This window comes from Sorex araneus, chromosome X (genome assembly GCF_027595985.1).
Source record: "Sorex araneus isolate mSorAra2 chromosome X, mSorAra2.pri, whole genome shotgun sequence".
In the NCBI taxonomy this organism is placed as follows: Eukaryota; Metazoa; Chordata; class Mammalia; order Eulipotyphla; family Soricidae; genus Sorex; species Sorex araneus.
In genome coordinates this window covers 317,066,789-317,082,475 of record NC_073313.1, presented here as the reverse complement: position 1 = coordinate 317,082,475, position 15,687 = coordinate 317,066,789, and the positions used below count along the sequence as shown (strand labels likewise).

General features: G+C 49.4%; 1 protein-coding gene across 1 annotated transcript in view; it reads right to left on the bottom strand.

The window, feature by feature from the left end:
• Positions 1–15,687, bottom strand: part of FER1L5 (fer-1 like family member 5) — a 54,682-nt gene that overhangs the window by 30,557 nt on the left and 8,438 nt on the right. The window contains 11 exon segments of the mRNA XM_055121326.1: positions 73–201; positions 1,731–1,825; positions 1,902–1,984; positions 2,070–2,113; positions 6,285–6,353; positions 7,347–7,399; positions 7,832–7,967; positions 8,367–8,482; positions 9,886–9,916; positions 12,271–12,333; positions 14,257–14,391. Of these exon segments, the coding sequence (XP_054977301.1) occupies positions 73–201; positions 1,731–1,825; positions 1,902–1,984; positions 2,070–2,113; positions 6,285–6,353; positions 7,347–7,399; positions 7,832–7,967; positions 8,367–8,482; positions 9,886–9,916; positions 12,271–12,333; positions 14,257–14,391 (954 nt within the window).

Here is a 15,687-nt window from a genome sequence, read left to right as displayed (position 1 = left end):
GCAGCAAACCCACAGCAGATTTGGTCTAAGGAGAGAAATTTGCTTCCTCAGCTACCTGTTTGCAGTGTTTACCTCCATTCTAGTCACTTCTAAGGAGAGATCATTCATATGAGGGTTTCGTCGGGCCGTCTTGCGTGCTATCACCTCCAGGAAGACTCGGCCTCGATAAGCCAACCCATCCTTAACAGAGCTGGGCAGAGTCTAGAGGAATATGGAGGACAACAGGGAGCACATGATGAGGAGAGCAGGAAAATCTCTGCTGACATCTCACTCAGAGAGGGTGGCCTGCTTGTCTTACAGGGAGGAGTCCCAAATACCCTAGACTGGCTGTACTCGGAAACTCTTACACCTTTAAGGCCATATTCCTCCTCATTCAATATACCTGCTGACCAAATGGCAGGATTATAAATGCCTCCTGATTGGAGGGGTCTGTGACAATTACTGATGTTCACATCAAGCCTGACCGTTCAGATCATCACCTGCCACCCTTAGCTGCAATGTTTTGTCTAAACAGAGCATGCCTGTTGGAATGCTCCCTAATTAGTCTTCTAAAGCCACATGTTTGCCAGGAGGCTGGTGGCAATAGGAAAAGCAGCTGAGAGTTGATCAGGGCGAGCAGGGATCAGAGAGAGAGACAGAGAGCACCTCCAAATAGCACTGAGGTCCCCCTCCTCAGGCCCTTTCCTACTGCACTCTCTTCTTTTGTCTATTCAAGTTATGGCATTGATTTTGTGATCCAGTATATGTGTTTATACTATAATATACACATATATACTAAAATTTATAAATATATAGTTTTGGGTCAAGGGACACACTGCAGTACTCAGGGTGACTCTGTGCTCAGTGCTCTGGGCTCAGTTATGGAGATGCTCAGTTACTGTGAATCAGATAGGCTCTTTCTCCCCCTTCCTTTATATTTTAACCTGTGCTAGGTTCTTTTAAAAATTTTTTTTTTTTTTTGCTTTTTTTGGTCACACCCAGCGATGCTCAGGGGTTACTCCTGGCTTTGCACTCAGGAATTACTCCTGGCGGTGCTTGGGGGACCATATGGGATGCCGGGGATCGAACCCGGGTCGGCCGCATGCAAGGCAAACGCCCTACCCGCTGTGCTATCGCTCTGGCCCTCTTTTAAAAATTTTTAATTAAAAATATTTTGGCTTTTGGAGTCACATTTGGTGATGCTCAGGGCTTACTGTTGACTCTGCACCAGGAATTACTTCTGGCGTTGCCTGGGGGGACCATATGGGATGGCGGACATCGAACCCAGGTCAACTGCATGCAAGGCAAATGCCCTACCCACTATACTATGGCTCTGTCCCCAACCTGTGCCAGTTCTGTTGTCTCACACATCCTCTGCATCTGCTGAAAAACCTAAGAGCTCATCTTAGTGCCTCCCACTTCAGGGAACACCCAGAGCACTCTGTGTGTGTGTGTGTGTGTGTGTGTGTGTGTGTGTGTGTGTGTGTGTGTGTGTGTGTGTGTGTGTGTAGGCTTGTCCAGATGGGCTCAGGAGCTATTCCTGGCTCTGTGCTTATGTGTGACCCCTGGCTGTGCTGCTGAGGTAGCCAAACATCCTGCATATCCATAGCCATTCTGTTCGGATTCCAGGCCATCCACAAGAGACTGTGGACAGGAGCCAGGACTTGGTCCTCTTTGGGTAATCCCCAGTCCCGGTGCCTTGGCAAGACGAATTTTATCCCCCAGTCCCCTCGAGTTGATGAGCAGCTTACAGCGCCTTCTTCTTGGATCCTGAAAGGGGCCTTTTCACCCCCGTGGAGAATCAGGAAACCGGGGCCGAAGCAGGGTAAGAAGCCGGAGTACATTCCTGGAAGGAGAGAGAAGCGGGGTCGGGGTCGTATGGGAGGGGGCTGGGAGGCAGGTGCGGGGCGGGTCTTGCTTACCCTCTAGCTCTGCTCCGGTAGAGGAGATCTGGTTGAGGTATAGCCTGACAGTTCCGATCTCTCGCTGTGTCTTGATGCCGGGGCTGGGGAGGAACCCTCTGTGCCGCTGAGCCTCTCACCCAGTGCAAGTCCCCTCCCACATTCTCCAGCAGCCACCCCAGTGCTCACCAGTCCAGGACTCTGAATTTGATGTAGCTGGAGTGACAGGGCATCTGCCAGGGAAAGGCAAGAGGAGAGGTGGGCTCGCTCAGGCGCCCTTCATGGAGGGTCTCAGATTCTGTCCAGTCCCTGTGAGCCGCAGCCCCGGATGAGGTGGTTTGACGTTGGGACTGTGGCCCTGTTTGGCTTTAGGGACACCTTCTTGCAGCAGCCTGTTCTGGGAGTTGCTTAGGACGGAGCCCCAGGGTCCTCTGATACACTTTTTCTTCACATGGCCCCCTAATTGCATAAGCTCCAGAACCTGCACGACCTGGAGCCCACCCCAACTGTTTATGGAAACATTTCATGGGGGAAGGGGTTTTAATGCCTCCATCATGTCCAGCAGTTAACTGGAAAAAAATTTAAAAAAATTTCTTTATTTGTGGGGAGGGCACACTCGGTGACATTTGAGGCTATGCCCAGATCTGTGCTTGGGGATCATTCCTGGCAGTGCTTGGGGGCCCATGCACTGTCCATTGAACTCTCTCTGGTCCTAGGAGTTCACTTTTGGGAAGGGGGACTGTTGGTGGAGGAGTATGACGGTTAGGGTCACACAGCGGTGCTCAGGGGCTATTCTGGTCTCTGTACTTGAGACTGACCCGGGCAGTGATTGGGGAGACTGTGGAGACTGAACCTGATTAGTTGGTTTTTTTTTGGATCACACCCGGCGATGCACAGGGCTACTCCTGGCTCTGCACTCAGGAATTACTCCTAGTGGTGCTTGAGGGACCATATGGGATGCTGGAAATTGAACCTGGGTCAGCCATGTGCAAGGCAAATGCCCCACCTGCTGTGCTATTGTTCCAGCTCCCCCCCAACCTGATCAGTCTTGCTCCAGGCAAGCGCCTTAACTCCTGTACTATCCCTCCCGCCCCAGCAAGCAAGGGCGGGTTTGTTTTTTTCCCCCCACACCTAGCTGTGCTCAGGGCTTACTCTTGATTTTGTGCTCAGGGATCACTCTTGGTAATGCTGATATGCAGTGCAGGGCTGACCATGTTCAAGGCAAGTGACTTCTTGTGGTATTATCTCTCTCACATTAGCAATTAATTCTGTGTGTGTGTGTATGTGTGTGCACGCGCGCCCACACCTGGCAGTGCTCAGTACTTATTCCTGGCTCAGTTTGATGCTTAGGGATCACTCCTGGCAGTCTCTGGGGGCCATATGGGATGCTGGGGATCAAACCCAGGTTAGCTGCATGCATGATAAATGCCTTACCCAATATACTATTTCTCCAGCCTGTCCTCAAATATTTTTCTTTAAAAATGCAATGCTAGGGGCCGGAGCTATAGGACAGTGGGCAGGCCATTTATCTTGCATGCAGCTGACCTGGGTTTGATCCCTGGCATCCCAAATGGTCCCCTGATCACTGCCAGGAATTCCTGAGTGCAGAGCCAGGAGTAACCCCTGAGGATCGCCGGGTGTGCCCCCTGTCCCCCGCAAAAAAAGGCACTGTTACCACATTTGAGACCTAACTGGGACCCAGATCCCTTTAAGGGCCTTTTTCCTCATGGTAGCTCCTGAGGAGTGGCTGAGCAGTCTCCCAGCCCCTCTGCTCCCGTCTGCTCAGCTGGAGTGCTGTGCGATGTCTCAGGAAAGTGCTCTAGCAGGGAGCAGCGGTGCATCACGTTGGAAGAGGAATCATGGGACCCCGTCAGGCTGCCCCATGTTTCAAAGTTATGAACCCAACAAATGGGAATTCCATCTCATCAACCAACACATTAAGAATTCTCCTGTCACCATGAACAGCTTTGTAACTGTGCATCTCATGGTGATTCAGTTAAAAAAAAAAAAGATAAAAGTCACAGAAGTCACCTCCAAGTAAATAATTTTAATTTTTTTAATAGTCTTATTGGTGCATGCTTGTCTCACAGGCATGAGAAGATATCTTACTAATGTTTCGATTTGCATTTATATCATGATCCATGACAGTGGAATAAGTAGACACATTACTTACTGGCCATCCACATGTCCTCTTCTGGGAAGTGTTACTCCATTTTCCCTTTGATAAAATGTTTATAAAACCATTTTTGATGGTGTTGTTGGATTTTCGTTGTTGAGCCTTGTGAATACTTTGTATATCTTGGATATATGACATATGGTGGGCAAATATTTTCTTCCATTCATTGGGGAGTCTTTGTGTTTTAACATGGATTGCTTTTGTGGGGGCTTTTAGTGGGACTTTTGCTATGAAAAACATGTTTAAATTTGATATCATCCCACTGGTATGCTTGCTCTTATTGTCTGTCCCTCTGGAGTCAAAACATTGAGATCCATATCTTGTAGAATTTTACCTCATGTATTTTATTGGGACTGGAGCAATAGCACAGCGGGTAGTGCATTTGCCTTGCATGTGGCCAACCCGGGTTTGATTCCTCTGTCCCTCTTGGAGAGCCCGGCAAGTTACCAAGAGTATCCCGCCCACATGGCAGAGCTTGGCAATCTCCCCATGGCATATTTGATATACCAAAAACAGTAACAACAAGTCTCACAATGGAGATGTTACTGGTGCCTGCTCGAGCAAATCGATGAACAACGGAATGACAGTACTACAGAGCTTAAAAAAAAAAAGGATTTTTCTGTCTGTGGGGCCCAGGTGATAGTATAGCAGGAAAGGCACTTGCCTTGCTCATCAGGGCTGGCCCAGGTTCGATCCCCAGCACCCCATATGGTCCTGCACCTGCCAGGAGTGATCCCAGAGCATGGAGCCAGGAGGAAGCCTTGAGCACAGCTGGGTGTGGCCCCAAATTTAAAAACAAAGCATGCAAAAAAAGAATCCTCCCCTTTCCTAGGTCTTTGGCTTTCTTCTGTTCTGGGGTCCTTTGGTGGAGAGGCACCACCATTCCCAGTAGCCCCTACTACAGTAGGGGCTTGCACAAGGCCAGTGCCCTAAACCCTGTCTGCTCTTTCTGGTCCTGGAGTTCATGTTTTGCATGGAGAAGCCCTGACTTCTATCCTGGCCGTTTTGCGTTCCACCACCATCCCTCCTACACCCTAAACCAAGAGGAGGAGGAGGAGGGGAGCTCACTGGGTCACGGGGTCACTAATATCACACAGATGTCAGGTGTGAGGAAAGCAGTATGCTCTCGGGCACCAGAGAGTGGCCTTGCACCTGTGCCCACATCAGTACAACCTTGGGGCTGTCAGTTTCTTAGTCCTACCCTACACACAGCTGCCGGGGTGGGCACTGTCGAGCTGGCACCCACACTGCCCTGGGGACTGTGGAGACCTGAAAGGTTGTGAGAGCAGACTACAAAACAGAGTTTGGGCCCTTCAGTAGAGGGACAAATAACCCCCTGCTCCATGGAGCTCATTAGAAACCATGTTCCTGTTTGCAAACCAGGACATCAACTAAGAGTTATGATTACATTCAGAGCACTTGGCCTCAAAGATTAGAAAATGTAGGAGTCAGGGGCCAGAGCGATAGTACAGCAGGTAGGGTGCTTGTCTTGCGCACGGTGACCTAGGTTTGATCCCCAACACCCCTTATGGTCCACTTTGAGGAATTATCACTGAGTGCAAAAAAAAAAAAAAGAAAGAAAGAAGTAGGGGGCCAGAGAGTACAGCTGCTTGCCTTGCACGAAGCTGACCTGGGTTTTATCCCCAGCACCCCGTGTTGTCCCCATCAGAGATGATTCCAGAACACGAAGTGTTTTCTCCCTCCCCACAAACCCCTTGAGATAATTTTGTTTTTATTTGTTTTGGGGGGCCAAACCCAATGATGCTCAGTGTTTACTTCTGGCTCTTCACTCAGAGACGGTGACCCTGGTGGCCTTAGGGGACCATCTGGGGTGCTGTGTATTAAAACCAAGTCAGCTGTATGTAAGACACACTCGACTCTCTGTGCTATGGCCCCAATCCCTATTTTGACTTTTTTAGAATAGTTTATTGTGAGGTCTCCCAAGTGTGCTCAGGAGGCCCCGGGGCCCTTTCTAGTGATTGTCTGCCAACTAAGCCAGAGGTTCAGCACAAGGGCCCAAGGATGTGGTGTGGGGAGAACTACTAATACTGAATAAGTAAAGCAAAATTTCCCATAAATTGTGATGGGCTTCTTTATGCTGCTTTTCGGGGCTTCCCATTCTCCCATACCTTTTGGCTCCCACTTTCCATCCGTTTCCCTGTACGAGCACCTGGTTCCCTTCATTGAGCAGGAGGAGGAGGGCGGCAGGTGTGAGGCAGTAGACGTACCTGAATCTGGAAGACCAGGATTTGGTTCCATATCGGGTTCTCGGTTTTGCTCAGCACCCTGGTCATGAGCTGGAAAGACCCCAAAGCAGCATCAGTGCCGGCACCCCACAGTCCCCGGCTTCTGTGCAGAGCCTGGTGCCCATCGCTGCAGTCTCAGTCCCGCGTGCCCGCCACGATCCAGACTTTCCCTCAAACCAACTTCCAATGGATTTAATTCTTTTGTTTGTTTTTATTTGGGGGTGCACACCCACAGTGCTCAGGGCTTACTCCTAGTTGCGCTCAGGGGCCACTCTCGGCGGTGCTCAGAGAACCATATATGGTGCCACATATGGTTCGAAACTAGAGTTTAACATGGGCAAAACAAGTGCCTTACCACTATACTATCTCTCCAGTCCTTTAGTTAAACCAGTTAAACTTTTTAATACACCCCAAACCACAAGAATATAAGGCACTTTTTGAAAAATGTATGCCATCTACCACTCAAGGTTATCTCTCCTCACACTGGGGAATCCCACCCATTCACTGGGATATTAATACTCAGTGGGGTGGTTTAAAAATATGTCCACTAATCCCTCTGTACTCCTCCCATCAAATGTTGCACACTCATCTCCCTCCCCCAACCCAGGGCTGTATTTAAATGCTTCTAACAGGCAGAATAAGCTGTAAATTATGGCTGTATGAATTGAGACAAACCTATTCATCTTTAATCCAGCATTCCCAAGATTTGAATATAGGATATCTTTTTTCCCATCAGCACATTTGGGAAAATGCTACTCTCTAGAGAGTGCAGAGAGCTTCATAGGGATTTGGTCGGTCCATAGCCCTTCATTTAGAGATGAAGAAACATAGATCCAAAGGGAACAGTGAAAGGTTTAATGTCATTCATTTACAAGTGTTCTTTTATTCTCTCTCATCTGCTCACCCACACTTTAGTGCATATGTGACTAAGGTAGAGATCCTAGTCCAAGGCAGCCCACCACCCGTTACTGGAAACACTAGGATAGGATTCCTGGGCTCCCACCCACCAACGCTCTTTTTCCCTCCACACACTTTGACACTCACCTTTTCTCCAAACATTTCCACCTCCAACCTGGGACTCACTAACTGACCTGCCTCTGTGAACAAAATGTTAAACAGTTTCTGAGATGGCAGCATTGTTTTTTAAGGGGAAGGAACAGAAAAGAGAAAAAGCACTTGAATCCTCTCCTGCACTCGCTGATAGGATGCCCCAGAACAGGCCTCTCCATTTCCATGCCGTCTCTCTGTGCCCCAGCTGTCAGGACATACCAGGGCCATAGGGGTGGGGGTTGGTAGAGGGAGCCTGGAGTTTTCATCTGAACATCAAAGACATGTCAGAGGCCTACACCCTCCTCAACAGCAAGAAAGCCACATTTAATGGGGCCCAATCAGAAGGGCTCCCCCAGGCCTTCCTCAAACAATGCTGAGGGAACTTCAGCCTCATCCTCTCACCCATCCCAAATCTTAGGTTAGTTTCAAAGTGGGAAAGGAAAGAGACCCATGAGAATCCAGGGCACCCTCCCTCCCACCCAGCTTCTAACTGAGGTGCAGATCTTCTGCGCAGTAAATCATGAACTCCAGGTAGAAGAAGTTGATTGGTACCACCGATGAGCTGAAGATGTTAGCGTCAGTGTCATCAGTCTCATAGAGCATCCTTTGATCTACCTGGAGGGATCAGAGGACTGAGTGCATCATGGTCATAGGAAGATCACAGCCAAGACCACTAGACTTGGCTTTCCTGAACTTCTATTTATCAGAGGGACATGGGGGTAGGATAGGAAAATGAACCACCCTGCAGTGACCCTGTGGGAAAATGAAGTCACACAAATATCAGAAGTCACTGTGCCGGGCATGGCTCTAAGGGCTGAAGAAAAGGGTTTGCATGTGGGAGCCTGGGGGTTGACCCCTGGCACTGCATGATGTCCCAAGCACTGCCAGGAGTGCCTGAGCCCTACTGATGGTGGCACCTCCTCAAACATACTCACAAAAGTATTGAGGGTCATTTGAGGGCCAAGTGGAACCAACAGGGTGGGAAATATTATTGGGGTTGGGGTGCAGCCTCACCATGGCCTGGTCTCCTATGCCAAGGGCACAGATGGTGACCTTCAGGTAGCCTTGCAAGCCAGAGGTGGGATTCTGTGGCTGGCAGAGACCTAGCCACTTCCTCAGGAGCATGTGACCTGCAGAAGCAGAGGGGCCATGGGGGACGAGCCTCCAGTCTCTATCTTTCTTCCTTGAGACCAGTCTTAGTGTCTGTCGGAACGTCTGTGTGATCTGTTTTCTGCTTGGTCACCGAGGAGACTAAGAGACACTTCTCCCCCAGTGGTATTGACTATGACTCAGAGGTTGTGGGCAACACAATGCCTTTAGGAAAAAGTGATCCATCTTCCCATGCCATGAACCAGCAGGCCGTACTCCTGGTCTGACACAGACCACCAGTTTCCCCAGCCCCACTTTCAAATCTCCACCTGCTCTAGAAGGTTCGGACTGGATTGCCATGGAGACCTCTGCTCGAACATCAATTCCCCATACAGGTCCCAAATAACAGGTGTTCAGGGCTCAGCGGATGGCTCAGTGGTCATTAGAGTCTGCTTGGCAAGGGTGAAGACAGGAGTGTGACCCTTAGAGCTGTCCCCATGCTTTGAGCATGGTCCCCATGGCTCCGCTTCTGGGGATCTCTGGCACTGTGGCAGGGTTGCTCCCTGGTGCACCGCGGGGAATGTGTGAGCACCACAACTATGAATCACAATTTGTCAGCCCCAGGGCTAAAGGCGTGCAAGCTCCATGCGAGGAGTGCACCCCACAAAGCGCGTGTGAGGACCATGGGGATGCCCTGAACATGATAAACCAGAATGTGCCCAGAAGCAGCCCACCTGCCCCCTAAAGCTCTGCTGCTGAGTGCGTTCCATGATCAAGCTTGCATGAACACACCGAAGGAAAAGAGAAAAGAGTAAAATAGAAAACAAAACAAAACAAAAAAAAATGGGGTTGGAGCGATAGTACAGTGGGATAGTACATTTGCCTTGCATGCAGATGACCCGGGATCGAACCCCAGCACCCCATATGGTCCCCCGAGCACGACTAGGACTAATCCCAGAACACAGAGCCAGGAGTAACCAATGAGCACTGCTTGGTATGCCCACAAAATGAAATAAAACTAAATTAACAGACATTTCAACCAGAGGCAACAATAAAAGGGTAATATTGATCCAAAGGGATGCCCAGAGTTTTTCGGAGAGAGGTTACTATAAAATAAAATGCCTTAAGGTCTGGGACTTGAGAGCTAGTACAGCAGGGAAGTCCTTGCATGTGACTGAACAAGCCTTGGTTTCCAGAACCCCATAGTCCCCATAGTCCTGCTAGTTTTCCTGAATGCAGAGCCAGGACCGGGAACTATAAGCTGTGGCCCTAAAACCAAACCAAAACGCATTAATTAACCTGCTGTGAGAAATTAAATACAAAATATTGATACCCTTCAATAGGTATGATGAACACACAGGAATTTTTGAGACATTTTAACACCTAGTTTTTGTTTGTTTGTTTTTATCAGAAAGCATGGATATTTGCAACAGTGGTTACCCACCTGGAGAATTGTAGATAAACCCAATATCTGTCTGAAAAGACAAAAGTGCGTTAAGGATTAGTCAGCAAGATGCATAATAGCCAACAAACTGGAGACACTATCAGGGCAAGAGCACTTTTTGCTTGGAAACCCAAGTTTTTTCTCCCAGGGGCGGTCTCTAACAATCTCCCCAAACTTCCTCTTGTATCTAGTGCTCACTTGGAATCTCCCGATCTCTGACTGGAATTTCAACACCGTGGAATTTAACACCTGTGGGGGAATGCCAGAAATATGTTATTCCCAGAACCTGATTCCCACATCCCCACGGACGTAACTGTAAGGACACATTTGAGCTTTGCCAGTATTTACTCAACCCTTCCTATTGGCTGACACTTCCACGCAGGTTTTCTCCTGCCATTCCTAGTGGCTGACACTTCCATGCATGTTCTTCTCCTGCCGTTCTCAGGGGAAGACCTAATCAGTGAGGGGATGGCTCGGAAAACACAACTGCCTGACACACAAACAAACCTCAGACCTGAGCAACTTGCTGCAGAGATGGCCCTGGACTCTGCAATAAGCCATTTCCGCTGGGCTGCTCCAGACAGGGGCAGGTGCCGTCCCTCCACCACCATTTTCTAGAAGTCAGCAACAAGCTCCAGGTACAAGTGGTGGCGGCAGCAAACGCCAGGCCTCACGGGACAGGGGATGAACGGGCCCTTCTCCTTCCCCCCCGCCCCATGGGACTCCGAGATGATGCCACATCCGGCCACCGTCTACTTAAGCTCCCACTTGGCCATGATCCAGAGACACACAAACGAACCTCGGCCTGAGCAACTTGCTGCAGCGATCTCTTCAGACCCTAATTACTAAATTTTTAGAATTCCCAGAGACACATTGTCTAGCACTGCCTTTTTGGCAGGTATGAGTGGTGGTGGGACTGGGTCTCGAAATATTGAAGGTAACTAAAGTAGAGAAAGAGAGTATTGTGCAAATTGTCTGCCACACAGGCAGGGGAAGGTGTGGAATTGGGTGGGTGGGGGAGAGGATGATACTGGGGATTTTGGTGATGGAAAATGTCCACTGGTGAAGGGATAGGTGTTTAATGACTGTATTACTGAAGCTCAAACATGGAAGCTTTGTTACTGTACCTCACGGTCAATCAATAAAATAATAATAATAATAATAAAGAAAAAAAGAAAAGAAAACACAACTCCCAAAGCACCCAGTCTTCTCAGCTGCCAGTTGTTCTGTGTTCCCAGGAGCCTGACCGCTCAGCTCTATGCTGGTCCTATAGGAGGTACTTACACACACACACACACACACACACACACACACACACACACACACACACACACACATACACACACACACACACCTGTTCCCTTTTGTTATGGGGCTTGCCGCTCTGAGAATGGGACACCCCCCCAAGAGGCTTTTTGATAGTATGTATCCTGGCCCATGGAAGGAGCTACTTTGTTCATTTCCAAACATATGCTACATACAACTCCATAATGTATGTTAAATAGATATATGGGGGTGGGTGGACTGTTTGGAAGTGAAGATAGTGGTGGAGATGGGGTCAGAAAAGGAACTCAGAGACAGGAGAGAGAGTACAGCAGGTAAGGTGCTTGCCTTGCATGTGTCCAACCTAGGTTCTATCCCTGGCATCCCACATCCCACTCCAGAGCCTTCCAGGAGTGATCCTTAAGCACAGAGCCTGGAGTAAGCCCTGAGCAATGCTGGGTGTGGCAAAAAAAAAAAAAGGAAAGTAAAAGAAAAGGAACGTATGTGTAGCCACTCTGAATTTAAAGTGGGGCTTGGGGCGCCCAGGAGGGGAAAGGTATTTCTCTCTCTCACCTCTCCCTTCCCAGGGATGAAGGGCATGGGGACTGCCATATTATGACGACCACAGATGGGGTTTACAAGCTTGCAATGATCCAACATCCGGAAGAAATCTCCCTGGACTTAGTTGTTAAAGTACAGAAATCCAAAACCGCGCGGCCGCGCGACCTCATTTCTCTTTACAACAGGTCTGACTCTAGTGGGGTGCTCCTAACAATAATTGTGAGGTTAGTGTTGAAATATTGAATGTAATCAAAGTAAATAGAAAGTAAAGTGAAAATTATCAGTTACAAGGCAGGGTGGGGGGGTGCGGGGGTGGGCGGGATGGGAGGTGTACTGTGGGTTTTTTTTGGTGGTGGGATATGGGCACTGGTGAAGGGATGGTTGTTTCTAAGACTTAGACTTAAGCCTGAAAGCATTGTAATTTTCCACATGGTGATTCAATAAAATAAAATTCTTATTTAAAAAAAAAATAAATAAAGTGGGGCTTGGGGGACTGGAGCTGAAGCATCTCCAAGAATTAAGGTGGGTAAGAAGGCAAAACCATCTCATCTGGTTCCTCACCTGTATTAATATGGGCTCATCGAAGAACTTTGCTGGAACTTCATAAAAATTCTGGAAAAATATCTGAAGGAGAAAATGCAGGCAGGGCTAGATCATGTTTCTTCCAGCCCTTCCCAGAACTGGGCAGAGTCCACTGCTGCCCCACATCTGCCCGTGTCAGGAACCTGCCGCATGCTGCCGGCCTTCCACGCCCCTCTGGCTGCAGAGGCTGAGCTGGCTCCTGGCAGGGTCTGCGGAGGGATCCGGGCAGGGGCCAGGATCCTGGACTGCCATCACGAGCAGCTCAAGGCCCGACCAACTGCTGGGCTGAGTGTGAGTTCCCCCTTCCTTCTAGGCTGCAGCTTCAGTCCTGCCCCTACTCCTCGCGGCTGCCAGAACTTCATTTCTCAGAGACAAGCTAGCCGGGTCACAGGTCTGCATGTCCTTCAGGACTCCCCCGACCCTCCTCAGAATCCCAGGGTCCCTCCAGCCTGTCCCCTTGCTATAGCTCTGCCCAAGTTCTACTGTTTCCAGCTTGCAGGCCTCTGGACACCGGCCCTTTTCCTGAATTGTCTTTTCCCAAATTGTCTTTTCCTGAATTATCTTTTCCTGAATTGTCTTTTCCCATTGGTCCTCTTCCCGTTAAATTCTTTCCCCTCCTCTCCAGTTATTCCTCTCTGCTCCAATTAAGATGCTTTTATTTATTTATTTATTTATTTACTTGTATTGTTGGGGGGGGGGCTGGAGCGATAGCACAGTGGTAGGGCATTTGCCTTGCACGAAGCCGACCTGGATTCGATTCCTCCGCTCCTCTCAGAGAGCCCGGCAAGCTACCGAGAGTATCTCGCCCACACGACAGAGCCTGGCAAGCTACCCGTGGCATATTCGATAAGCCAGAAACAGTAACAACAAGTCTCAAAATGGAGACGTTACTGGTGCCCGCTCAAGCAAATCGATGAGCAACGGGATGACAGTGACAGTGATTGTTTGGGGACCACGCCCTCAGTGCTTGAGAGCCACTCCTGACTCAGTGCTTGGGGCAGGTGGGGGAGGGGGAGTCAATCTTAGCAGTTTCAGGGGATCATGCAATGTCTAGGATCAAACCCGGGACTCCTGATTGCCAGGTTTTCACTCCAGCTCTCTAAGCTCTTTTTTTTTTTTTCTTTTTGGGTCACACCCGGTGATGCATAGGGTTTACTCCTGGCTCTGCACTCAGGAATTACTCCTGGCGGTGCTCAGGGGACCATATGGGATGCTGGGATTTGAATCCGGGTCGGTCGCGTGCATGGCAAACGCCCTACCCATTGTGCTATCACTCCAGCCCCTCTCTAAGCTCTCTTAACCAGCCCACTTCATCTTTTGTTTGTTCTCGGCACAATTTCACCTATCCAACATTTATGGTGTTTCTATTGTGTGTCAGATACAACACTACAAGGAGAGGATTCGAGCGGCAGAGCCCATGCCTGGCATGGGCAAGGTCCTGAGTTTGAACCCAAGTCCCACGCTGTCCTCCACCACCATGCCCAACACCACTGGGTATGCCCCTATAAGAAAAAGTCAAAAAGCTTGACAAGACTGACTCAGTGCTGTGATGTGGGGTCCCAACTGTGTTAATGGTTCTCACCAATTTACCCGTGGTCATTGTAGACTTGTACCGGCTGAGCCCCGGCCCCCACCACTCCCCAGCCACTGTCCCCTCAAATGGCAGGGTTCTGATGGACTTCATCTGTTTTCCCAGCACTTGAATCACAATGCCTGAAACTTCATGGACGCCCAGGAAATGTTCATGCCACAAACAGGTGACCATCCTTGTATGGAGGCACACCCAAGCTGGGCTATGGCGTGGCGGGAGAGCTCTAAGCCACAGTGAGACCCTGGCTTTGGTCTCTGACCCCACAACATCAACAGCCACAGCAAAGAAACTTCCTTGCTAGGTCGGTGCAGGAAATGCCAAGGGGCTGCTGGCCATTTGGCCAAAGGGCCCCATTTGTCCCTTACAGGCACAGCCCTGACCTCATTGAAGAAAGGGTTGTTTCCTAACTTGATGCGCGTGTGGAATATCTGCCTTCCGATGACCACCTTCACCAAAGGCTTGAGGTCATTACCCAGGAGCTGTCGCGCTTCAAACACCTTGACTCGGACCTGCAGAGAAGAACACAGGGGCCCTGAGGAGCAAACTGTCCTGAGAAGAAATGTTCTCAGCAGGTGGGAAGGACCCTAGCGAGAAGGACTGGAGGAGTGAGACCAACTGCGTGGCCGTCCCCCGGGGGCCTGGCTTCCTCCTTCCTTCTCCTGGGCACCATCGCCTCCCCTGCCCAGGTCATTTTGCATGGACTGAGCTCTCGTCTCAGTTGCTTTGGGCTCATTCCAGAAGAAAAAGAAATAGTATCATGCTTCTCAGTTTAAGTGTTTTTTTATTTTTGTCTATGATCTTCTTAAGGAATTGAAACTTTCACCCTTTGCTCTATTTTCTTTCTGTTTTATTTTGTTTTAGGGCCACAGAAAGGATTATTTTGCCAGGCTTATTCCTGGCTCTGTGCTCAGGGATCATTCCTGAGGGTGCTGGGGGGGGCGGGCACTGAATCAGGGTCAGCTACACTAAGGCGAGTGCCTTCAGCCCTGTACTATCTCTCCAGACCTGAGTTGATTTGGGGGCCACACTTGGCTGTGCTGGGAGCTACTTCTGGCTCTGTGCTCAAGAATCACTCCTGATGGTACTTGGGACCATACTGGTCATAAAACCCAGGGAGCCTCCCGCATGCAAAGCAAGTGCTCAATTCTTTGAGATGTCTCTCTCTCTCTCTTCTGCCCAAGGAATTGAACATTTTAAAATTCTCTGTGTGAACTTTAAATCTCTCTTTGTGACCTGTGATTTGATCCATGATTTGTGATTTCTTGTGTGTGTGTGTGTGTGTGTGTGTGTATGTGTGTGTGTGTGTGTGTGTTTTAAGGACTGGAGCAATAGCACAGCGGGTAGGGCGTTTGCCTCGCACACTGCTGACCCAGGTTTGATTCCTCCGCCCCTCTCGGAGAGCCCAGAAAGCTACGGAAAGTATCCCGCCTGCATGGCAGAGCCTGGCAAGCTACCCATGGCATATTCGATATGCCAAAAACAGTAACAACAAGTCTCACAATGGAGACATTACTGGTGCCCACTCGAGCAGATCGATGAACATTGGGACGACAGTGCTACAGTGCTATGGTGCTAGTGTTGTTGTTGTTGTTTTTTTTTTTTAACTTATTTTGGTTTAGAGGTCACACTTGGCAGTGCTCAGGGGTTACTCCAGGCTCTACACTCAGGGATTACTCCTGGCAGTGATCAGGGGACCAGATAGGATGCCAGGGATTGAACCTATATGCAAGGCAAGTGCCCCACCTGCTGTACTCTCTCTAGCCCCTATATGTGGGTGTGCTTTGCAGAGGCAGGGATGGCACTAA